The following is a 25934-nucleotide window of genomic DNA, read 5'->3' on the forward strand; positions in this document are numbered from 1 at the left end:
ATAAAACTCTTCTTTCTTAATCTCAACCTGGATGTAAGGTAATGGAATTAAGTGGTAAGTGACAACAAGAAGATTTCCAATTGAGAGTTTGGGCCTAAATTATGGCTTGGACCTATGATTGTCAGCTTTGATCAGATGTAACAAAAACAGAAATCACTGGAAAAGGTCAGCAGGTTTGGCGGAAGGATATCAGAAGTAACTTTCCCATTTTCTGAGGAAGGGTCATTGGACCTGAAATGTTAACTTCAATTTTTCTCCACTGATGCTGTCAGACCTGCTGAGCTTTTCCAGCAATTGCTGTTTTTGTTTATGATTTACAGCATCTGCAGTTATGTTGGTTTTTATTTGATTAGATGTATTCCTTGAGGTTTCATCACATGACAGTCTACTTACCAGCATTAGTCAATCAGCATTACCATCTTTGTGACACACTGCTTTCTTGTGTCAATTGGAAAGCAAAAAGACTAAATTAACTAATTGGATTATGCTTCGTTCTTAGCTAAATAGCTTTCTCTCCATATTGTCAATATTGTTATAACTGGGAAAAAGAAAAGTTCAGGAACAATGCTGCAAAGTGTAGATAGAACTGCTGGTAATGCTTAATTTGGAATAGCAGTTTGCAGATTATAATGATTGAGACAAAAAGTCATTCCATTTGTGGGAAACTGCAATTTGAGATTTGTTGCCTCAGCTGAATGCTAGACACACCTGACCATCGATTAGTGATGACATTTCTGCAAAACAATTAGGTTGTGTAGGCTCTGACAGCCACTCCAAATATCTCAGCAACTAGTTTTAATTGATCTCAGTGGATAGAATTAAAAGGCCAGGCATGCATGGTTAAATTAATAGATATTGCGTTTATTTGTAACATTAGTATGAATTTACAGCCAAAAAAACATTTTAAAGTGCTGCTACAGTTGTACTTAAGAGATGCAGCAGCCCATTTGCTCAAGAAAAACCTCAAAATCAGCAGTGAAGTTTGGGAAGATCTGTTCTAAATCAATTGCCATAATAAGATTTAAATCCATTTCCCCAGAACATTAACCTGGAGCTCAAGAATTGCGAGCCCAGTTACATTACCATTATTCCATCATATCAGGTGCCATTCACTGGTTCTATGTTTGATTACGTACATCTGTTACTACTGTTGATCACCGTGGTTGATTAATAAACCTAAGTACACATTCAAAAATAACTAATCAAATTTGTAAAATGAGTTGAATTCAGAGGTAGACATGTAGTGGACATTTTAAGCGAATGAAAACTATTGCATACATGGGAAGTCATGTTGTCAGCATAGCTCTGTGATATAAAATATACAACAGATGACATCTTGTCAAGGATCCCACAGATAGCAAGAACTAAATGACCATAAATGAGTGACATATTTCTATTGCTCACCATTAAAGTCACCGTTGTCTTACCAGACCATTACACTTCTCTCTCATTAGAGAGCGATGACTGGTGGTGGCTTAACCTAAGGGTCACAATGCCTCATGGTAAGGAGAGATGTTGAGAATAAGAATCTTTCATGGTAACCTCAGCTGGTGTAGGAATTGAACTCATGCAGTCAGTACCTCTGACAGCTGGTCTAGCTAACCAAGTTAATCCAACCTCTTACTCAACATAGTCACTATGTAAACTATGTCTGTGAAGAGCTGCCAACACAGAGTGTCTACTCTTGACACTCAGCTTTATTTTTATGTGGGATCTTTGTAAACTATGTTTTAAACCATATCTATTGACAAGGAACAAACATTCTTGAAAATGTTATCCTTGACACTGTTATCATGCAACTGTGATTTGAAAAGCACTTTAACTCAAGTGTTCACTTATGATTAACTTATAAATTTTGTACCTAGTATGTCTGAAAAAATGAGCAATAATCAGTTTACCCTGCATACAAACAAAAATAAATGTGACAGGAATCAGACTAATAAATAGGAAGACCCATTTTAGGGCTGGAATTTGATGAATAAAACCAAATCATTGTTTATTAAGGAACATTGTGTCATATTAATGATAATAGTCTACCAATTACCATGCACATTATGGACCGATCAAATCGTGAGGTTACTTTATTTATAAGGAGAAAGTGAGGCCTGCAGATGCTGGAGATCAGAGCTGGAAATGTGTTGCTGGAAAAGCGCGGCAGGTCAGGCAGCATCCAGGAAACAGGAGAATCGACGTTTCGGGCATAAGCCTTTCTTCAGGAATGGGGAAAGTTTGTCCAGCAGGCTAAGATAAAAGGTAGGGAGGAGGGACTTGGGGGAGGGGCGTCGGAAATGTGATAGGTGGAAAGAGGTCAAGGTGAGGGTGATAGGTCAGACTGGGGTGGGGGCGGAAAGGTCGGGAAGAAGATCTCAGGTTAGGAAGGCGGTGCTGAATTTGATGGATTTGACTGAGACAGGGTGGGGGGAGGGGAAATGAGGAAACTGGTGAAATCCGAGTTCATCCCTTGTGGTTGGAGGGTTCCTAGCCGGAAGATGAGGCGTTCTTCCTCCAACCGTCGTTTTGTTGTGGTCTGACGATGGAGGAGTCCAAAGACCTGCATATCCTTGGTAGAGTGGGAGGGGGAATTGAAATGTTGAGCTACAGGGTGGTTGGGTTGGTTGGTCCGGGTGTCCCAGAGGTGTTCTCTGAAACGCTCCGCAAGTAGCAAGTACTTTATTTATAACCATAATACAAATTACAATTTATGGAGTAGACACTGATTTTTCTGTGTGTACAGCTCACGGATCCATGTCACATGGTGTCCCTATAAGTGAACTTAAAGACAAGGTACATATACAACAGGTGGGAGAAAGTGAGTACTGTAGATGCTGGAGAGTCAGAGTCAAAAACTTTTCATCATACAAAAATGGAGTCTAGACTAAAATGTGCAACATCCCTTAATTGAACACAGGTGATATATTAAAATTAGAGACACACAAATTTCTGAAGAGAATCCCCAATCTCATAAATAGGATTGGATATGTGCCTGCAGTATGCAGAGACATAAGGCAAACGAGTGTGCAAAGCTCACTTGAAGGTCACTGCTGCATTTGCCAACTCCCTAAAACAGCCAATGCCTTGTCTTAACACCACACCGTTGAACAGTATGAAATGGAATAGAGGACTCCCCCCTCTCCTAGACCTTCAAGACATTTTATTATTATTATCCACTTGTGGGAGATGGGCATCGCTGACTGGCCAGCTTTTTGTTGTTCGTCCCTCGTTACCCATGAGAAGGTGGTGGTGAGCTGCCTTCTTGAACAGTTGCAATCCATCTGTTGTACATTGATCCTCAATGCTGTTAGGAAGGGAATTCCAGATTTTAAGTCAGCGACAGTGAAGGAACATCAATATATTTCCAGGTCAGAATGGTGAATAACTTGAAGGAACTTGCAGGTGGTGGTGTTCCCAAGTATCTGCTGCCCTTGTCATTGTCAATGGAAGTGGTTGTGGATTTGGAAGGTGCTGTCTAAGGATCTTTGGTGAATTTCTGTAGTGTGTCTTGTAGTTAGTATACTCTGCCACTACTGAGCGTTAGAGTTGGAGGGAATGGATGCTTATGGATGTGGTGCCAGTCAAGCAGACTACTTTGTCCTGAATGGTGTCAAGCTTCTTTAGTCTTGTTGTAGCTGCACTCAACCAGGTAAGTGGGGAGTAATCCATCACACCCCTGTGCCTTGTGGATGGTCGACAGGCTTTGGGGAGTCAGGAAGTAAGTTACACATCTGAACATTCCTAGCCTCTGATCTGGTCTTGTAGTCACTGTGTTTATATGGTGAGTCCAGCTGCGATTTCAATGGTAACTCAATGGATGCTGGTAATGGGGTATTCAATGATGGTAGCACTATTGAATATCAAGGGTTAATGATTAGATTGTCTCTTATTGGAGAAGGTCATTGCCTGGCATTTGTGGGGCATGAATGTTACTTTCACATTGTGCAAGAATCACAATGTTAGTTGTTTACAATTTAGTTACTGGAGTATTTCTTCCAGCTGATTTTGCATTTGTATATATTTTTTCCTATACTTAATGATGTGATTTTGCTTCCAGTCGGGTATTTTAAATGACGTGGCAATGCTTATATTATCCCTTGTAACATAAGGAACCAGGAGTGGATATTGTGGTATTGAAGAATTCAACAGATATTCGTTACATCTGCAATTATGTGGAAGTATTACATATCTCAGCCACCTAGTATATGGGTCAATATTGTTTATAGGTTATAACAGAGAAACAAGTTCCTAGTAGCATGTCCTGCTTCAAGTGACTTCTGAGTAAGGTGGATTCTGAAGTCTATAAACCATATAGTATGATACAATGATAATGTTATGACCATTAAAGTTATACTGACATATAGACCATGGGACATGACACATTGTCCCACTTTTTCCAAAGACTGAAACATTCCTGAAAATATGTACATGGATGTATATATGCATATATTGTCAATTCAATAATTATACAAACAGGCAGAACCAACTTTATAAGACTAACATTTCAAATGGAATTGTCATGATTCACTGGCGTAGTACTGAATTCACTGGAAATCAACCCTCACTATTCCTGGAGTCATCATAAATGCGTAAATTTGATAAACTACCAAATTACCCAATTGTACCTTGCTGTACAATTCAGATTAAAAGCATAAACACATCAAGGTTTTATCATCAACAAGGAAATCACTATTTATTATCATCAGTTTTTAACCAATGGCAAGAAAGAAAGATGCTGAAAATGTGTTGCTGGAAAAGCACAGCAGGTCAGGCAGCATCCAGGGAACAGGAGAATCGACGTTTCGGGCATAAGCCCTTCTTCAGGAATGAGGAAAGTTTGTCCAGCAGGCTAAGATAAAAGGTAGGGAGGAGGGACTTGGGGGAGGGGCGTCGGAAATGTGATAGGTGGAAAGAGGTCAAGGTGAGGGTGATAGGTCAGACTGGGGTGGGGGCGGAGAGGTCAGGAAGAAGATTGCAGGTTAGGAAGGCGGTGCTGAATTCGATGGATTTGACTGAAACAAGGTGGGGGGGGAGGGGAAATGGGGAAACTGGTGAAATCCGAGTTCATCCCTTGTGGTTGGAGGGTTCCTAGCCGGAAGATGAGGCGCTCTTCCTCCAACCGTCGTGTTGTTGTGGTCTGGCGATGGAGGAGTCCAAAGACCTGCATATCCTTGGGGGAGTTAAAGTGTTGAGCCACGGGGTGGTTGGGTTGGTTGGTCCGGGTGTCCTAGAGGTGTTCTCTGAAACGCTCCGCAAGTAGGCGGCCGGTCTCCCCAATATAGAGGAGGCCACATCGGGTGCAGAGGATGCAATAGATGATGTGTGTGGAGGTGCAGGTGAATCTGTGGCAGATATGGAAGTTTCCTTTGGGGCCTTGGAGGGAGGTGAGGGGGGAGGTGTGGGTGCAAGTCTTGCACCTCCTGCGGTTGCAGGGGAAGGTGCCGGGAGTGGAGGATGGGTTGGTGGGGGGTGTGGATCTGACAAGGGAGTCACGGAGGGAGTGGTCTTTACGGAATGCTGATAGGGGAGGGGAGGGAAATATATCCTTGGTGGTGGGGTCCGTTTGGAGGTGGCGGAAATGACGGCGGATGATGCGCTGTACATGGAGATTGGTGGGGTGGTAGGTGAGGACCAGTGCGGTTCTGTCCTGGTGGCGGTTGGAGGGGCGGGGCTCAAGGGCGGAGAAGCGGGAAGTGGAAGAGATGCGGTGGAAATTGCGGTCCTTGAAGAAGGAGGCCATCTGGGTTGTACGTTTTTGGAACTGGTCCTCCTGGGAGCAGATGCGGCGGAGACGAAGGAATTGGGAAAATGGGATGGCGTTTTTACAGGGGGCAGGGTGGGAGGAGGTGTAGTCCAGGTAGCTGTGGGAGTCGGTTGGTTTGTAGTAGATGTCCGTGTTGATTCGGTTGCCTGAGATAGAAATAGAAAGGTCGAGGAAGGGGACGGAGGAATCTGAGACTGTCCAGGTGAATTTGAGGTCGGGGTGGAAGGTGTTGGTGAAGTGGATGAACTGTTCAACCTCCTCGTGGGAGCACGAGGCAGCGCCGATACAGTCATCGATGTAGCGGAGGAAAAGGTGGGGGGTGGGGCCAGTGTAGTTGCGGAAGATGGACTGTTCCACATGTCCTACGAAGAGGCAGGCATAGTTGGGGCCCATGCGGGTGCCCATGGCTACTCCTTTCGTTTGGAGGAAGTGGGAAAGAAAGAAAGATGAATTGCTCACTTATAACTTAAGCTATATATTGCTTAAACTCTATTCCTTCTTTAAAAAATCCAACAATATACACAGACACATAAAGAGACAGGACATGATTATTATGGGTGGGGAAACAGAAATAAGGATCAATTCAATACATGTGGCACCAGTGCATATGAAGGGCATCTATGAGTTGTTTTCTGTCTGTTCCTTTACATTCCTTGAGATTGTTTGAGGTCACTGAAGATTTTTTTTTATCATTTCTCCTTCAGGCATTTTCTCCTTTGCATATCGAATGTTTTTCTCTGATGTCTCTTTCTCTCTCTCTCTCACTCATGCACATGCACACGCACACTGCTTCAGAAGGGCAACTGTGGATACAATTCACAATGAGTTTCAGTAATTACTTTTAAAAGCTGCAATATCTTCTTCCACTTTTCCTTGGGCAAAAGCACTATTTATTTTTCTATTTTTTTGTCCACAGTCCAAACAAAATGGACTTTACAGTAGAACTTTGGAAGTTTGACAATGTGATATGGATCTGGTGATTTTGTAATCATCTGGAGAGGTACACTTGTTCTCAATTGCACTTTGACAACTCACTTCTCTTGCTTCTGGTCACTGTCACTCAACAACCCTGCACAATTATTATCATCAGACAGTTTTCTTGTTCACTCTCTTCATGCATGGTTTATGTACCACGCATTAATGTGAGCTGGCTTCTGTTCCTTTGCCATGTAGCACCTTGACCAATCATTACCTCATTTGATCTGGGCTGGTTGCATATTTTACAACCAATTGTTGGTAGACAAATACTTTATATTTCCCTCCCCTCCCCTATCAGCGTTCCGGAAAAACCACTCCCTCCGCGACTCCCTCGTCAGGTCCACACCCCCCACCAACCCAACCTCCACTCCCAGCACCTTCCCCTGAAACCGCAAGAAATGCAAAACTTGCGCCCACACCTCCCCCCTCACTTCCCTCCAAGGCCCCAAGAGATCCTTCCATATCCATCACAAATTCACCTGCACCTCCACACACATCATTTACTGCATCCGCTGCACCCGATGTGGCCTCCTATACATTGTGGAGACAGGCTGCCTACTTGCGGAACATTTCAGAGAACACCTCTGGGACACCCAGACCAACCAACCCAACCGCCCCGTGGCTGAACACTTTAACTCCCCCTCCCACTCCGCCAAGGACATGCAGGTCCTTGGCCTCCTCCATCGCCAGATCATGGCAACACGACGCCTGGAGGAAGAGCGCCTCATCTTCCACTTAGGAACCCTCCAACCACAAGGGATGAATGCAGATTTCTCCATCTCCTCATTTCCCCTCCCCCCACCTTTTCTCAGTCCCAACCCTCGGACTCAGCACTGTCCACATAGTGGACCTTATTCTGATATATTTAGCACAATCCAATAGAAGACTAAGTACACCAGGATAACTGAAAGTTTGACCCTCATCTCAATAGCCTGGAAAGGCAGCATTGCATCTAAGAGCTTATTGACAAATATGTACAGTTTGAGGGGAGAGGATATCAGACTTGGACTTTTGTACAGCTTGAGTTCTTGGATGGTCTTTGTGAGTTATAGCTCACAGGTGACATTTCAAAGAATGCCAGTGATTATTTCTGCATCACTGTGGTCACTTTGTAATGACCAATGACATGGTCAAGTCGCTTCTGGCCAGGAATTGTATTCATCATGGTTGAGTCTGCTGTCCTTGTGTTTCTAGGAGGTAGAGATCATGGGTTTAGAAGATGCGGTTGAAGGAGTCTCGGTGAGATGCTGAAAACAACAAATGCCGGAGATCACAGCAGGTCAGACAGCATCCATGGAGAGATAGTAAGCTAACGTTCTGAGTCTAGATGACTCTTCATGGATGCTGTCTGACCCACTGTGATCTCACTATTTATTAACTCACCAATTTTTGTATCAGCTATGAACTTACTGATTAATCCTCCTGCATTCAGGTTGAAGTCATTTTATATATACCACAAACAACAAGGCTTGCAACATAGAGAATCGCTTCTCATTGGTTTGTTTGTGATTATGTTCCTCGTGAACATTCTGTGCCAGATTGTTTTAAGCATTAGTTTTAATCAATTGCAAAGGTTACTCTGATTTTATGAACAAACATTGCTCTATCTTGCCTTTCAGGTTTCAGACATAGGCTACTAATAGACAACACTTGAATAGATACCAACCACCAATGACAAAGATTAATTGATTTCAGAGAAGTAGACATTGGAACCTAATAAACAGCCAATCTCTGATGTTAGCGAGTTCAGGGTAAACCTCACATAGAAGCAGGGAGCAATATAATAAGGCCCTTGTGCCATTTATGTATAACAAAAATGAGTAATGTAGATTTATTCTACTTGAAGATCTCTGGTGGTTTTATTTACAGTTAAAATTAGTACAAACAGTACAGAGCAATCTCCACACCCATCCTTTGCCTACAGTATTACAATACAGAGTGGTCCTGGCCTCTGGTCATGTGATATTATCTGGGTATTTGACTCATTTGCATGTTGAGCTTCTTAAAGGGACACCACATTTAAAGCAATAATGCTACAAGTATTTCACAACAGCTCTTTGCGATGTCATGAAACACCAGAATTTGTGGGTGCCATTGATACTGCCAGCGCTGCTACAGTAATCACAGATAATCTTAAAAGAGTCATCTAAAGGAGAGAAAACATAAAGCTAATGCAAGACCTCAAAGACTGCACAGGGGCATAGAACCGATTCCATCTCAACGTGAACCGCAGTAATAATAATACGAGATCTTTTTGTATGCAATGATGTCTTTCATGGGTGATGCTGTGCTGGAAGGAAAAAGCTTCAGTCCTTGATCAGCACTTACAATTTTTCACTATCTCTTTGTATTATGACTGGTGTAGAATGCATTGAAATAAGGTTCAATGACAAAATTCGAAGTAGTAAGTCCATGGCCCTGATGTCAGAGGGCTCCATGTCCCATTGTATGTAGGAGTATGTTAACCATCATTTCTGAGAGTGATGTGAATTTTGATTGCTCACATTACTAATTCCTGTCCAGATTCCTATTTTCCACATACAGGTTTTCATTGCAATGACAGATGGATCCAGCCACATTCGGGTTATTGTTGCTACAATGCAACAAAAAAATGCAGAGAAGTGGAAGAGGGAGAGATGCTCCAGCAAGCTCCAGCAGCAAGCCAATGCCCAAGGTGGGGGGAGGGGAAATGAGGACCAGCAAAAACCTCTAGCAGTTATCAAACAGCTTCCACACAAGGAAGCCACAGTTCAAGGTCCTCTCAGGATGCACAGAAGACACAGAAACACCAGAATGTTTCAAGCCCAATGCCATTTCCTCCAAATGACTGATGTGACATAGGGGTGCAGACTGCAGAAGTCCTGGAGCACTGCCACTAAACTATGCCATTTGCTGGAGCAGGACCTGTGACCTAAAGGAGTGGCTGATTTTCCTGGTGGCTATCAATGTGACAGCTGCACTGAACCGTATTGCAACTGCATCTTTCCAAAGATCCACTGGGGACCTATGTAGGAACATTCAACCATCATCCATAAATACATCAAGGCTGCAACTGATGCCTTTTGTGCCAGTTCACAATTCATTTCATTCCCGCCTTAACAAGATCAATGACTATGTACCCAATAGACTGCATTCCTGATGAAGGGCTTTTGCCCAAAACGTCAATTTTCCTGCTTCTTGGATGCTGCCTGACCTGCTGTGCTTTTCCAGCACCACTCTGATCTAAACTCTGGTTTCCAGCATCTGCAGGCCTCACTTTTGCCCTGTACAAATGACATGTTGAGCGGGCCATTGCACAATGATGCTGAACTCATAATAGAAAAGGGTTCCAAGACACTATTCCATCAGTGTACAAGTAATCTATGAACATTGGTACTGCTTCTTGGAAGAGTGTGCCCAGCCCCAGAGGCTGCTTTGATGACAATAGCCTTGAGAACTCTTGCTCTTGAGATCCAAATGCTTTGCAAAGAGAGTTTTTAGGGTTAAGGGTTACATGCTGTAACCGTGACTAATGACTGTTACTCAACCTGTGAACTGAATTGGAGTTGGGTGCAATGATCAATTATTGCTTGCAAAATTGTTAGTGTTCAATATGCAAGTAGTTTGTTTTTGCTGTCAGAGGCAAAAGCAGATTCAATTTGGTGGATTACCGTTCACCTTTTGCACTGGAGAATACAAGTGAATGTTTTGCAGCCCACCATTGGAATCTGGTGCAACTGCTAGAGTTAACTTAGAGTCTTAGAGATGTACAGCATGGAAACAGACCCTTCGGTCCAACCCATCCATGCCGACCAGATATCCCAACCCAATTTAGTCCCACCTGCCAGCACCTGGCCCATGTCCCTCCAAACCCTTCCTATTCATGTACCCATCCAAATGCCTCTTAAATGTTGCAATTGTACTGACCTTCACCACTTCCTCTTGTAGCTCATTCTTTACGTGTACCACCCTCTGCATGAAAAAGTTGTCCCGTAGGTCTCTTTTATATCTTTCCCCTCTCACCCTAAACCTATGCCCTCTAGTTCTGGTCTCCAGGGAAAAGACTTTGCCTATTTACCCAATCCATGCCCCTCATAATTTTGTAAACCTCGATAAGGTTTGTATGAATCTCTATAACCTCAGCCTCTAACACTCCAGGGAAAACAATCCCAGCCTGTTCAGCCTCTCTCTATAGCTCAAATCCTCCAACCCTGGCAACATGCTTCTAAGTCTTTTCTGAACCCTTTCAAGTTTCACAACATCTTTCCTATAGGAAGGAGATCAGAATTGCAAGCAATATTCCAACAGTGGCCTAACCAATGTCCTGTACAGCTGCAACATGACCTCCCAACTCCAGTACTCAATACTCTGACCAATAAAGAAAAGCATACCAAATGCCTTCTTCACTATCCTATCTACATGCGACTCCACTTTCAAGGAGCTATGAACCTTCACTCCAAGGTCCCTTTGTTCAGCAACACTCCCTAGGACATTACCATTAAGTGTATAAGTCCTGCTAAGATTTGCTTTCCCAAAATGCAGCACCTCGCATTTACCTAAATTAAACTCCATCTGCCACTTCTCAGCCCATTGACCCATCTGAACAAGATCTTGAGCTAATCTGAGGTAACCCTCTTCGCTGTCCACTACACCTCCAATTTTGGTGTCATTTGCAAATTTACTAACTGTACCTCTTATGCTCACATCCAAATCATTTATGTAAATGACAAAAAGTAGAGGACCCAGCTAATAAAATAATCCTGAAACTGGATAGAAAAAATTGAATAATTGAAAATGTCTGATGTTAAGCACATGGGCTATGTACTAAAAGTGAAATAACCTGTTTTGGATCTTGAGATCCAGGATGAGAATTGTAGCAGGGACCAACAGATATGAGTAGCAGCACAATAATTTGTTGGATTTGTAAACCATCCAGCAAACATCTTGTCTAATTTGGCACCGGAGTGCAAACTCTATGCCGGCCTACAACTGTAAGAGTGGTCCACAGAACACAAAGAAACTTTCATGGACAATCATACAACTACTGATGACATAGCACAAACTACAGAATGACCATCGTCCCAGAGGTCCCTATTTCCCAACATATGGAATGGATCAGCCATAACAATTACCATACAAGTGAGACATGCTCAGTGAAGTATCACCAGCCCAGTAACTAGCAGATAGCAAATAAATAGCCTTAAAGAAAGAAAGAGTAAAATGAACAATTAATTTGTGTTAATGAGTTTTCATTTTCTTTGTGGACCATGGAATGTATAATTGCAAGTGGAAAGTATTGTTTTGAATGCTAATGAAACAACTTACAATTGCACTTTTGGCATCTTTGGTGAGAAAAGGGATGTTTGGAGAAGTACATCTATCTATTGTATACGTTGCCTTGCCAGAGTCATGTGACCTCCCTGATAATAATTACTTTTCAGTTTAGGCAGCAGCCATTGAACCCTCATCTGCAACTTTGAATCACTGTAGTGGGTTGGATCTCAATCAGTGACGACATAGAGTCCAGGACAGAGATAGAGAGCTCAGTGGCATGTTGTAAAGACAACAATTCCTCCCTCAATGTCAGAAAAACAAAGGAGCTGGTCATCGACTTCGGGAAGTGGAGTGAAAGACCCCCCCTCGCCCCCCAGTTGTCTGTATCAATGGTGTTGAGGTGGAAGTGGTCAAGAGCTTCAAGTTCCGTGGAGTAAATATCACCAGCAAACTATCCCAGTCCATTCACATCGATGCTACAATCAAGAAAGCAGACCAATGTCTCTACTTTCTCAGAAGATTAAGGAAATTTGACATGTCCGCAATAACCCTTACCAATTTTTGTAGATGCACCATAGAAAACATCCTATTCAGAGGTATCACAGCTTGGTATGGCAATTGATCCACCCAAGATGGTAAGAAATTACACAGAGTTGTGAAAGCAGGTGAGTCCATCATGAAAACCATCCTTCCTCCCACTGACTATGTCTACACTTCCTGCTTCCTTTGGGAAAGTAGCTGACATAATCAAAGACCTCTCCTGCTCCAGTTTTACTCTCTTCCATCAGGCAGAAGATACAAAAGTTTGAAAACATGTGCCAACAGATTTTAGTACAGCATATTGTCGAATTATAGAATCCTTATAATGTGGAATCAGGCCACTCAACCCATCCTGATGTTCCAAAGAGCATCTCACCCAGACCCATCCCATCCCTGTAACCCTTCATTTCCCATGGCCAATCTACCTAAGCTACACATCTTTGGACTGTGGGGGGAAACCAGCACACCTGGAGGAAATTCACACAGACACAGAGAGCATGTGAGAACTGCACACAACCAGGTCACCTGGGGCTAGAATAAATTCTAGGTCTTTGGTGCTGTTATCCTCTTATCTGACTTAGGAATGGCTTTCTCATATATTAAAGTTGATCTTTCTTTGCAACTTCTCTGTAGCTCTGTATTCTGTTCTATTACCCTGATGTACTTATGTAAGATATGATTTTCCTGATTACACAAGACAATATTTTTCACTGTAGCTTGATATATGTGACAACAATAAATCAAATCAAAATCTTTTCAAAAGAAGAGATAACAAAATATTATATTTGAATACTCGCAAACAATTGTACAGCAATTGTGGGTCTACCCAAAGCATATGGTCTGCAGTGGTTCAAGAAGGTACTTTCTCAACGGCATTTAAGGACAGGCAATAATTGCTGGCCACGCCAGTGAAACCCATGTTCTACTGGAAAAGAAATGCATACAACAAAGATTATTCCCATCAATTCTGATTATCAGCAGATATTGATGATGAGTGGGCAGGAAATGGAGAGGTAGCATCAATGTTGAAACATTTATTTTCTTATCTTCAGGCCAAGGTCACTTATCCCTCCTGTTAGGCTGATCTCTGACTTGTTTAACGAGAACAAATGTGAGACCATGTTGCACAAGCAATTTCAACTATTGACTGAAAAGTTGGTTTTGTCATGCTTCCTATTTACAAATCATATTTATATAAAGCAGTTTAACATTCTCTTTGGTGCTGATACCTTGTTGGAGGCAGTGTAACTTTTATATCCACAAATCAGTATGGAACTTCTGCACATTGCTTTCTTTATCATTCAACTGTTATATGTTAATACTGATTCACCACCAATACCATTACTTAAGTCACATCCAGATATTGCACTTGAGCCTATCTCTTGTGATGATCCAGACGTTCTAGCTGGTGTAGATTTCTCTCTTCGTAAATTAAATGCCAACCTGACAAGTGGTCATAAATTTGCTCTTCACTATGTCTTCAGGGCTAGAGCAAAGGTAAGCAAATCGTTTACTCTATTATTGTGTAATATGTGTATACAAGTGTAATAATATTTCTCCTTGCATTATGATATTTAAGTGCATTTTCTATTTCTTTTGGAAAACATTTTGAGCATATATATGTAAGTTGTCAGGTTGTAGTTACTTTGACTGATCATGTGGAGAAAATATATCACCCATAGCTTCCCATTACTTTGCTTCTGGTCCATATGTTCACTAGATAGTAGTTGAGATGAGGAATTTGCTTGTGGAAATAATATTGACAATCATATTTTACAGAGCCATACACACTGTATTAGAACTCCAATGTGCCACACCAATACAAGACACCTCTATGCTTCACCAACATCCTACCCAATGTATTATATGTCCATATTGGACCACCAGGCCACATCATTGACTTACTGTTCAGTGATTCATAGCTACTTAGAATGAATTTATGTTCAGAAAGTCAGCATAAAGCAGTTTCAATTTGGTGGTTTAAAACTTTTCACAGCAGGGGGCGGCGCGAGCTGGGCGGAAGTGAAGTTGGAGCGCAGAGCTAGTCGGAAAGGTAAGTGATTGATATTTAAGAACTTACCTCGACGCCAACTGTCTTTTCACAGCAGAGAGCGGCGCGAGCTGGGCAGAAGTGAAGTTGGAGCGCAGAGCTATTCGGGAAGGTAAGTGATTGATATTTAAGAACTTACCTCGACGCCAACTGTCTTTTCACAGCAGAGAGTGGCGCGAGCTGGGCAGAAGTGAAGTTGGAGCGCAGAGCTAGTCGGGAAGGTAAGTGATTGATATTTAAGAACTTACCTCGACGCCAACTGTCTTTTCACAGCAGAGAGTGGCGCGAGCTGGACGGAAGTGAAGTTGGAGCGCAGAGCTAGTCGGGAAGGTAAGTGATTGATATTTGAGTGGGTGTGTTCTATTCTGTGGACATGGGCAAGACTCTCGGGTGGTTTGTTGCCTCCCGGGTGCCAAGGTCTGAGACGTCTCGGACCGTGTCTTCAGAATCCTTAAGGGGGAGAGTGTGCAGTCAGAAGTCGTGGTGCACGTTGGCACCAACGACATAGGTAGGAAGAGGGGTGGGGAGGTCATTCAGGAGCTCAGGGAGTTAGGCTGAAAGCTAAAAGCTAGGACGGATAGAGTCGCCATCTCTGGGTTGTTGCCGGTGCCATGTGACATGAGGCAAGGAATAGGGAGAGAGTGCAGTTGAACACGTGGCTGCAAGGATGGTGTAGGAGGGAGGGCTTCAGGTATTTGGACAATTAGACTGCATTCTGGGGAAGGTGGGACCTGTACAAGCAGGATGGGTTGCACCTGAACCAGAAGGGCACCAATATCCTGGGGGGTAGGTTTGCTAGCACTCTTTGGGGGGGTTTAAACTAATTTGGCAGGGGGATGGGATCCGGACTTGTAGTCCAGCAAGTAGGCTAGCTGTTTTTCAGGATGTCCAAGAATGTAGGGAGGCTGTGGAGAAGGTAGCACTGACAGGGAGTACTTGCGGACACAGAGATGGGCTCTCAAGTGTGTATACTTCAATGCAAGGAGTATCAGAAATAAGGTGGGTGAACTTAAGGCGTGGATCGGTACCTGGGACTACGATGTTGTGGCCATCACGGAAACGTGGATAGAAGAGGGACAGGAATGGTTGTTAGAGGTTCCTGGTTACAGATGTTTCAGTAAGATTAGGGAGGTTGGTAAAAATGGAGGGGGTGGGGGGTGACGTTGCTAATTAGAAATGGTATAACGGCTGCAGAAAGGCAGTTTGAGGGGGATCTGCCTTTGGAGGTAGTATGGGCTGAAGTCAGAAATAGAAAAGGTGCAGTCACCTTGTTGGGTGTTTACTATAGGCCCCCCAATAGCAGCAGAGATGTGGAGAAACAGATTGGGAAACAGATTTTGGAAAGGTGCAGAAGCAACAGGGTAGTAGTCATGGGTGATTTCAACTTCCCAAACATTGATTGGAGCCTCTTTAGATCAAGTAGATTGGATGGGGCGGTGTTTGTGCAGTGTGTACAGGAAGCTTTTCTAACTCAGTATGTAGATTGCCCGACCAGAGGGGAGGCCATATTGGATTTGGTACTTGGTAACGAACCGGGACAAGTGATGGGCTTGTTAGTGGGTGAACATTTTGGTGATGGTGACCACAATTCTGTGACTTTCACCTTGGTTATGGAGAGAGATAGGTGCGTGCAACAGGGTAGGTTTTACAATTGGGGGAAGGGTAAATACGATGCTGTAAGACAGGATCTGAGGAGCATAAGTTGGGAGCATAGGCTGTCAGGGAAGGATGTCGTGGAAATGTGTAACTTTTTCAAGGAACAGATACGACGTGTCCTTGATATGTATGTACCTGTCAGGCAAGAAAGAGATGGTCATGTGAGGGAACCTTGGTTGATGAGGGAGGTTGAATGTCTTGTAAAGAGAAAGAAGGGGGCTTATATAAGGTTGAGGAAACAAGGTTCAGACAGAGCATTGGAGGGATACAGGATTGCCAGAAGGGAGCTGAAGAAAGGGATTAGGAGAGCTAAGAGAGGGCATGAAAAATCTTTGGCGGATAGGATCAAGGATAACCCCAAGGCATTTTATGCGTATGTGAGAAACATGAGAATGACGAGAACAAGGGTAGGTCCGATCAAGGACAGTACTGGGAGACTGTGTATTGAGTCGGAAGAGATAAGTGAGGTCTTGAATGAGTACTTTTCTTCAATATTTACAAACGAGAGGGACCGTATTGTTGAAGAGGAGAGTGTGAAATGGACTGGTAAGCTAGAGGAAATACTTGTTAGGAAGGAAGATGTGTTGGACATTTTGAATAACTTGAGGATAGACAAGTCCCCCGGGCCTGACGGGATATATCCTAGGATTATGTGGGAAGCAAGAGAGGAAATTGCAGAGCCGTTGGCAATGATCTTTTCGTCTTCACTGTCAACAGGGGTGGTACCAGGGGACTGGAGAGTGGCGAATGTTGTGCCCCTGTTCAAAAAAGGGAATAGGGATAACCCCGGGAATTACAGGCCAGTTAGTCTTACTTCAGTGGTAGGCAAAGTAATGGAAAGGGTACTGAGGGATAGGATTTATGAGTATCTGGAAAGACACTGCTTGATTAGGGACAGCCAGCACGGATTTGTAAAGGGTAGGTCTTGCCTTACAAGTCTTATTGAATTCTTTGAGGAGATGACCAAGCATGTGGATGAGGGTAGAGCAGTGGATGTAGTATACATGGATTTTAGTAAGGCATTTGAGAAGGTTCCCCATGGTAGGCTTATGCGGAAAATCAGGAGGCATGGGATAGTGGGAAATTTGGCCAGTTGGATAGAAAACTGGCTAACCGGTCGAAGTCAGAGAGTGGTGGTAGATGGTAAATATTCAGCCTGGAGCCCAGTTACAAGTGGAGTTCCGCAGGGATCAGTTCTGGGTCCTCTGCTGTTTGTAATTTTTATTAATGACTTGGATGAGGGAGTTGAAGGGTGGGTCAGTAAATTTGCAGATGATACGAAGATTGGTGGAGTTGTGGATAGTGAGGAGGGCTGTTGTCGGCTGCAAAAGGACTTAGATATGATGCAGAGCTGGGCTGAGGAGTGGCAGATGGAGTTCAACCCTGCCAAGTGTGAGGTTGTCCATTTTGGAAGGACAAATAAGAATGCGGAATACAGGGTTAACGGTAGGGTTCTTAGTAAGGTGGAGGAGCAGAGGGATCTTGGGGTCTATGTTCATAGATCTTTGAAAGTTGCCACTCAGGTGGATAGAGCTTGTAAGAAGGCCTATGGTGTATTAGCGTTCATTAGCAGAGGGATTGAATTCAAGAGTCGAGAAGTGATGTTACAGCTGTATAGGACTTTGGTTAGGCCACATTTGGAGTACTGTGTGCAGTTCTGGTCGCCTCACTTTAGGAAAGATGTGGAAGCTTTGGAAAGGGTGCAGAGAAGATTTACCAGGATGTTGCCTGGAATGGAGAATAGGTCGTACGAGGATAGGTTGAGAATGCTAGGCTTTTTCTCATTGGAACGGAAAAGGATGAGGGGTGACTTGATAGAGGTGTATAAGATGATCAGGGGAATAGATAGAGTAGACAATCAGAAACTTTTTCCCCGGGTACAACAGAGTGTTACAAGGGACATAAATTTAAGGTGAAGGGTGGAAGGAAAGGGGAGCTGTCAGGGGTAGGTTCTTTACCCAGAGAGTGGTGGCGGCATGGAATGCACTGCCTGTGGGAGTGGCAGAGTCAGAATCATTGGCAAACTTTAAGTGGCAATTGGATAGGTACATGGATAGGTGCTTAAGCTAGGATAAATGTTCGGCACAACATCGTGGGCCGAAGGGCCTGTTCTGTGCTGTATTGTTCTATGTTCTATGTTCTAAAGAAACAGGCCAATAATCACTGTCCTCTGTTTTACATATTGCAAGCTGGCTTGCAAGGATAATAAACATAGACTTGATTTCTCTGGTCTCGTATTGGACAATAGGCAGCAAGACACTGCCACAAGTCTCAATCTATTGCAATGTCTTTCATGCCAATCCAGTCTCCTGTGTTCAAAATTCTTCCTTAAAATGTACTTTGCCAGATCTTCTATGGCCATCCCCATCTTCCTTTTCTAGTGTTGACATCCATTCTATTGCTGCTCTAGAATGATGTACATTTAAAAGGCAGAATACATGCACTGGTAGTCTTAGCTTCTCTGTCATGATGGCCTCTGATCAGTCCTCTGAAGCCCTTCCAAAATACCTAGCTGCCCATACAAAAGGAATAGATCATGAACAGATCAGCTTGAGCTAATAGATTGACCTGCTGCTATAGTTCATGGTCTGGGTTTTATTATGACATGGGGTAACTGCCTCTGCTAATTTCAACTGGCCACACAGAAAAGATTCACCCCATGCTGTAATCTGTTAAAATTCGAGAGGCAAAGAACTATCCCAAAAGTCACTATTTGAAGTAAAACTTTAAGAACTGTATTCTGTAAGTCTAACAGAGAATATTAACTAACAACTATTTGCAATTCCTTTCTCTGAAGCATATCTTTTATCTCCCACTCTACAATACTAGATTAGATTAGATTCACTACAGTATGGATACAGGCCCTTTGGCCCAACAAGTCCACACTGACCCTCTAGGCACAAGTGGGTACTGCAGATGCTGGAGATTACAGTCAACATTAGAGTGGTGCTGGAAAAGCACAGCATTCGAGGAGCAGGAAAATTGACATTTCAGGCAAAAGCCCTTCATCACGCTGACCCTCTGAAGAGTAACCCACCCAGACCCATTCTCCTACCTAATGTACCTATCTGGGCAATTTAGCATGACCAATTCACCTGACCTGCACATCTTTGGATTGTGGGAGGAAACCAGAATACCCAAAGGAAGCCCTGGCAGGCACGTGGAGAATGTGCAAGCTCCACACAGACAGTCACCCGAGGCTGGAATTGAACCTGGGTCCCTAGCGCTGTGAGGCAGCAGTGCGAACCACTGTGCCACCAGCTAGTCCAATAAAAATCTCAAATAAGATTTACAAATAAAAATTTCAAAACCAGTCAGCATTTCCAAGTGTTCTCTATAGATTTTCCATTGTAGATTCTCTCTCCAAGTCGGTCTTGATATTCTGCTGCACAATCTTATAGACAGGTACTACTCAGAGAGCTCTTCTGCTGGCAGTCTGTACTTGGTGGTGGCTTGGCAGTTCTTCCCCAGTTGTTCAATTTTTTCTGTTTTTGTACCCCAAAACATTGGATCGTTTCATTGGTTTACTATTTTCAAAATACTAAATTCAAATTTGATTGGAGTTTGGTATCTTGGCGCATAATTTAAACTGATTAGCTGAATTTGAATTTGTTTTTGTCTTATTGCAACCCAACAACAGCTTGCTGTTTGACCAAATGTTACATTGTTACCTTGTTCAGAATACTTTGTACTCGCCAGAAATTTCAGCTCCCTTAATGATACAGTGCACCCACAACTTCGTAACAGTTTTCAGTTCAAATTACATTTGTTCATCAGCTTAACTTGAGTGGATTTGGAGCTACTTTTATCCTATGGTGGTTTTACCATCCTTTCATGGTCTTACAATTGTTCTATCATATTTCCCTGTTCCTTTAGTGGGGTGGCACAGTGGGTCAGTGGTTAGCACTGCTGCCTCACAGAACTAGGGACCCAGCTTCGGGTGACTGTCTGTGTGGAGTTTACAGGTTCTCCCTGTGTCTGTGTGGGTTTCCTCCCATGGTCCAAAGATGTGCAGGTTAGGTGAATTGGCCATGCTAAATTGCCCATTGTGTTTGTATGTCAGTCAAAGAGAAATGGGTCTGGGTGGGTTACCCTCCGGAGGGTTGGTGTGGACTTGTTGGGCCGAAGGGCTTGTTTCCACACTGTAGGGAATCTAATCTTTAGTCATTCCCCTCCCAATCGAAAATATATCACTGTAGAGGAAGGGAGATGAAAATGACCCAATCTAAGAAATCTTTTGATATTTGTGTCATGTTAGTCAGGAGTGCTAAACAGGCTGGATGGTCAACTTATGGTGCCTGCCCAAAATACAATTAACTGGGAACTGCTAGTTGTAAACTGACCTTTTACTGCCAGTTGCACTGATGTCAGACAGAGATGAAAAATGTTCCCTCTCTGAGAGTTGAGTGTCTTTGGAATTCCTTTCTCAAAAAGATAGCGGCTGCAGAACCTTTATATATTTTTAAGGCTGATTACCAAGGGGCTGAAATGGGTGATAAGCCAGAAATATAGAACTGAAGTTAAAATCACATTCTCTCCGTGTTTGCATGGGTTTGTTCTGGTTTCTTCCCACAGTTCAAAGGTGTGCTGGTTAGGAATATTGGCCATGCTGAATTGCCCTTAGTGTCTATGATTATGTGGGTTATCCATGGGAAATGCAGGGTTACAGGGATGGCTGCGTCTAAGTGGGATGTTCTTCAGAGGGATGATGTGTATTTGATGGGCCATATGGTCTACTTCCACACTGGAGGGATTCCATGAAGTAATCAATGTGAAAGATGTACCAAAACAAGGGTATTTTGGAAATAGTGACCATAACACTGTTAGATTACAACAGTTATGGAAAAGGACAATAATAGGTCAAGAATAAAAGTTCAGGACTGGGTGAAGGCTAACCTTTCTAAGATAAGACACGATTTGGCCTAAATGGAATGGGAGCAGCTGCTTGGAGCAGATGAAACTGCATCAGAGCAGTGAGAGGCATTTAGCAGGAAATAGTAAGACTGCAAAGCAAATATGTTCCCATAAAGACAAAGGATGGGACCAAGACCAGAGAACCCTAAATGTCAAGAGACAAAAAAGGACAGGAATAAGAAGGGTAGATTCGTTCACATAGCAGAGGCTCAATATGGCTGAGTCCCTGGAGGAGCATTAAAAATACAGAGGGGAATTTAGAAAAAAAAATAGGAAATGTAAGGGAGTCATGAGAAAGCATTGGTGGCTAGAATAAAAGGAGAACAAAGGAAATTTCTATATATATATATATAGGGAAACATCCCATTAGGGACTATACAGGTAATCTGTGTGTGGAGCCGGAAGATTGTCCTCAATGAACACTTTACATTGGTTTTCACAATGGAGAGGGACAACACAGGCATAGATATTGGGATGGAAGACTGTTAAATAGAAGAAGAAACTAACAAAAAGAGAGAGGAGATACCAGTGAATTTGGCAGCATGCCAAATGGACATATCCATTGTTCTTGGTTGAGACGTATTCCAGGCTAATGAATGAGACATGGAAGGACATTTCAGGGACCCTAATAGTAATTTTGAAGTCCTTTCAGGTAAGTTGCCAGAGGATTGGAAGTTTACAAATGTCATCCCATTATTAGGAAGGGATAAGCCAGGACATTACAGGCCTAGTCAGCAGTGGGGGAGTTTAGAATGAATTCTGAGGACAGACTGCACCTGGAGAGGCACAGATTAACAAGGACACTCAGCATGGATTTATTACAGGAAGGTCATTTTTGGCAAATTTGATCAAATGTTTGAGGATGTAACCAGTGGTGTTGATGAAGGCAATGCATTTGATATGGTCTACATGGATTTTAGCAAGGTTTCCATTAAGATCCCACATGGCAAACTGGACAAGAAAAGTAAGAGTCCACGGGATTCAGAGCAAAGTGGCATGCTGAATCCAAATTGGTAGTGAGGCAAGAAACACAAGGTGATTGTTGAAAGATGTTTCTGTGATTGAAAATCTGTTTTCAGTAGGGTTCTGCAAGACATGCTCCTTCGGCTCTGCTGCTCATGGTGCACATTGATAATTTGAATGCAAATGTAAGAGGTTGACACAACCACTTTCACGGTGGTAAGTAGTAAGGGGTTAACCTTCAACTGCAGGAAAATATCCATGATTGGTCAAGTGGGGAGGTCAGTGGCAAATAGTATTCAACCCAGAAAAATGTGAGGTAATGCACTTGGTGAGTGCCATCAAAGCAAAGGATTAGACTGACTGACAGGACCCTAGTGAGTTTCAAAAGTCAGAGGGACCTTGGTATGCACATCTATAGATCCCTTAAGGTGGTTAAGGTAGCATAGGGATACTTGCCTTTATTTGCTAAGGCATGGATCAGTGACGCTTGTGAGGGAACCTGAATGAAGTGTGGTTCACAGAGATGTTGGTTAAGAAGGTACTTTTCCTTCAGTAGGGGGGTCAATAATCAGGAAACATAGATTTAAGCCAAGCAGTAGAAGGCTAAGAGGATACTTGAGGAGAAAAAAATGCTTTCACCTAGAAAGGTGGTGGGAGTTTGGCTGCCTGAAAGAGTGGTTGAGTCAGAAATTAGCCTAACATTTAGGCAGTATTTACATATTCACTTGCATTGCCACAGCCTCAGGACTGTTGACCAAGAGCTGGAAAATGGTATTAGAGTAACTAATCTTTGTGGACTAGTGTGAACATGATGTGTTAAATGGCGTCCATCTGTACTGTAAATAGTTACGAGTCTAAAAAGACATTTCCCACTTAACATTTAAATGGTTGAAAATCCCCTTGCATGATTATACTATGTTACTACAGTGGGCATTTAATTCTCCAGGAACTAGTCTAAAGCTAGTTTCAGCTCCCAGTGGCTTGCTTTCTTTTTCTTATTATCGTCCTTCAACTTTGAACCCTCAAACTGACTTTCATGGTAAGCATTATGCTGGAGATAGATCCTTCTAGCCAAAGCTAGATTAATCTACCAGCCTCATTTCAAATCTTCTGACCCTCGCTTCTTCAATCTGAATGCAAGTTCCAACCTGAATTCTGCTGACTGCTCTCTGCTCTCTTTCACAGATCCTAACAAACTGACATGTCCGACAGATTCAGAAGTAACATAAGAAAACCCTCTAAGTCAATCCTTCAACAGCCATTTATAGTCTGTTCTCCTCTCACAAGCCTATCTCAATAGCATGTGCATGGTTAAAAATCACACAACATCAGATTATAGTCCAACAGGTTTACTTCTAAATAAACTGTTGGACTTTAACCTGGTAATGTGTGAATTTTAACTTTGTTCATCCCACATCCAACACCAGCATCTTCACATCATGTGCATGGTGCGATGAGATTTCTGTAAATCATGTTGATGACACTGATCACATGACTCAGACATCAGTAAAATAGCAGTGACCAGTCTAGAACAAGCACAAGAGAAAGAACTTAGACATTGTTTTATACGAGTGTAAATAATACATGAGGATTTGAAGTAGAGGTAGAAGTAAGGAGCAAGCATCCTCAGGGACAGTATACATGCAGGCACTCACGGTCCAGAGATATTCCAGATTGGTATCTCAACATGCAAGTAACAGTACTGGCTTAAAGCACAGGATAAAGCAACATGAACTGATATGTCTTGTCTAATGGTTGAAAAATAAATTAGCTGTCTTTCCAGCTCCTAACTTCATTTAATCTCCAGTTAAACAGCCACTTTAAGTATAATCATGTATAAAGCTTTACATTCCTATAAGACCAGGATACCAATAGTTTACCCAATATTAGCACAACTAGTCTCCTCATTGTTGTGGTTGTGTTCGCCGAGCTGGGAATTTGTGTTGCAGACGTTTCGTCCCCTGTCTAGGTGACATCCTCAGTGTTTGGGAGCCTCCTGTGAAGCGCTTCTGTGATCTTTTCTCTGGCATTTATAGTGGTTTGAATCTGCCGCTTCCGGATGTCAATTCCACATTGACCTAGATCCAATATACCAGCCACTGCAGCGGATAGCTGGAACTGACAGCGGACAGCTTGGCGAACAGAACCACAACAACGAGCACCCTAGCTACAAATCTTCGCACAAACTTTGAGTCTCCTCGTTGTTCATGGGCTTGAATACTTTTTAGGAGAAAGTGAGGTCTGCAGATGCTGGAGATCAGAGCTGAAAATGTGTTGCTGGAAAAGCGCAGCAGGTCAGGCAGCATCCAGGGAACAGGAGAATCGACGTTTCGGGCATAAGCCTGAAGAAGGGCTTATGCCCGAAATGTCGATTCTCCTGTGCTTGAATACTTTTTACCTTATTTCCAGTAAAGAAATCTAGGCTCCATTGTTTCCATACAAAACAAACCTTGCAGGCTTGCTTGTAGGCAAGAGTTGAAACATGTCTTAACTTCTCCATTTTATATTACATAGATTGTCCCAATAATTAACATATTTATAATCTTTGTATCTGTTAGACATCACACTTAAATACTTTATACAGGATACCATATAGTTTGCTGTATAAATTCTATTACTTTGACAGGTCTATGGCCGAGTATATTAAATTAGGAGTTAGAATAAGATCATTGATTGTATCAATATTTTTAAACCTTGATGAACTCAAAATGTTATAAACAGGTTCTATATGAATTCAATTTCATTGTTTAAACTGAAGCATCAAGAATACTTACTGACATAAATCTGTTATTCACAGGAATTACAAGGAAAAATATATAGTATTGATTATTTTATCCAAGAAACAGATTGCCCTGTTGGAAATGAAACAATCTGGAAAGAATGCAACATTAGACCACGTGCAGAAGCTGTAAGTTTTCTGATTATTTACTCTGAAAACACCATCAACAAATATTTACAACTATTCCAAAATTGTTTGATTAAAATACATCTCATTCCAAACAGTGCTGAGTTATAGGTTACAGCAGCATGTTGACACAATGTAGGCTTTAATTAAAATTCAGACTTTGGTGTTCCTTATATGTAAATTGCAACTTTTTCTTAATTCTGATACTTGTTTTTAGACTATGGGTCACTGTAAGTTGAAAACGTTCATCGAAAAACTCAGAGAAAAAGCTGAAATAACTGAATATAACTGCACAATAAATTCAGGTATGATAAACTGCTAAATGCAATATAGTGTATGTTTTAAGTATAAGTTATATCTCATTTTCAGGTGCATAATCAATAATTCACATGCTAGAAGGATCTAAATGGATCCAAAAGGTTACATCTGGATACCTTGGGAAAGCTTGTACTTTCTGTCATACCCTCAGATGATCACCTGTTCTGAACAATCATTTTCAGGCTGACTGTATTCCTTAGAAGTTAAGAGAACATATAAGTGCAGATCAGATGACTGGTCAGAATGCAAAAAACAGAGAATAACTAGAAAGTTAATCAGGATTAATAAATTAGAGCATAAGAAGAAGCCAGAAGTGTTTTAAAAAAAAGACAGCAAGGGTTTCTAGTGGAATCTAAAGAGGAACAAAAATGTTAAATGAATGTTGGTCCTCTACTATGAGGATACAGGGTTAATAGTATATAACAAAGAAATGGTGGATATAATGAGTAAATGTTATGCTTCCATCACTCTAGAGGAGACACAAAATATCACAGCAATACCAACAAATCTGTAGGTTAAAGAAAAAGCATGTAAGGACTGTGCTTTTTAAATTGTGTTTTGTTTTAAACAAACACCACGGACTGTAATGAGTCCTTTAAAAT

The 25934-nt window shown here is 42.3% G+C and overlaps 1 protein-coding gene across 1 annotated transcript in view; it reads left to right on the forward strand.

Annotated features, from left to right (window-relative positions):
- The first annotated feature begins 13733 nt into the window (after window positions 1–13733).
- Window positions 13734–25934, forward strand: part of LOC122556055 (kininogen-like) — a 31961-nt gene continuing 19760 nt past the window's right edge. Inside the window, exons 1-3 of the mRNA XM_043702461.2 lie at window positions 13734–14023; window positions 24907–25017; window positions 25232–25319. Of these exons, the coding sequence (XP_043558396.1) occupies window positions 13796–14023; window positions 24907–25017; window positions 25232–25319 (427 nt within the window). The 5' untranslated portion in view covers window positions 13734–13795. The remainder of the gene's footprint in view (window positions 14024–24906; window positions 25018–25231; window positions 25320–25934) is intronic.

This window comes from Chiloscyllium plagiosum, unplaced genomic scaffold (assembly GCF_037043375.1).
Source record: "Chiloscyllium plagiosum isolate Xiang-an unplaced genomic scaffold, Cpla_swu_hap1 HiC_scaffold_13, whole genome shotgun sequence".
Classification (NCBI taxonomy): Eukaryota; Metazoa; Chordata; class Chondrichthyes; order Orectolobiformes; family Hemiscylliidae; genus Chiloscyllium; species Chiloscyllium plagiosum.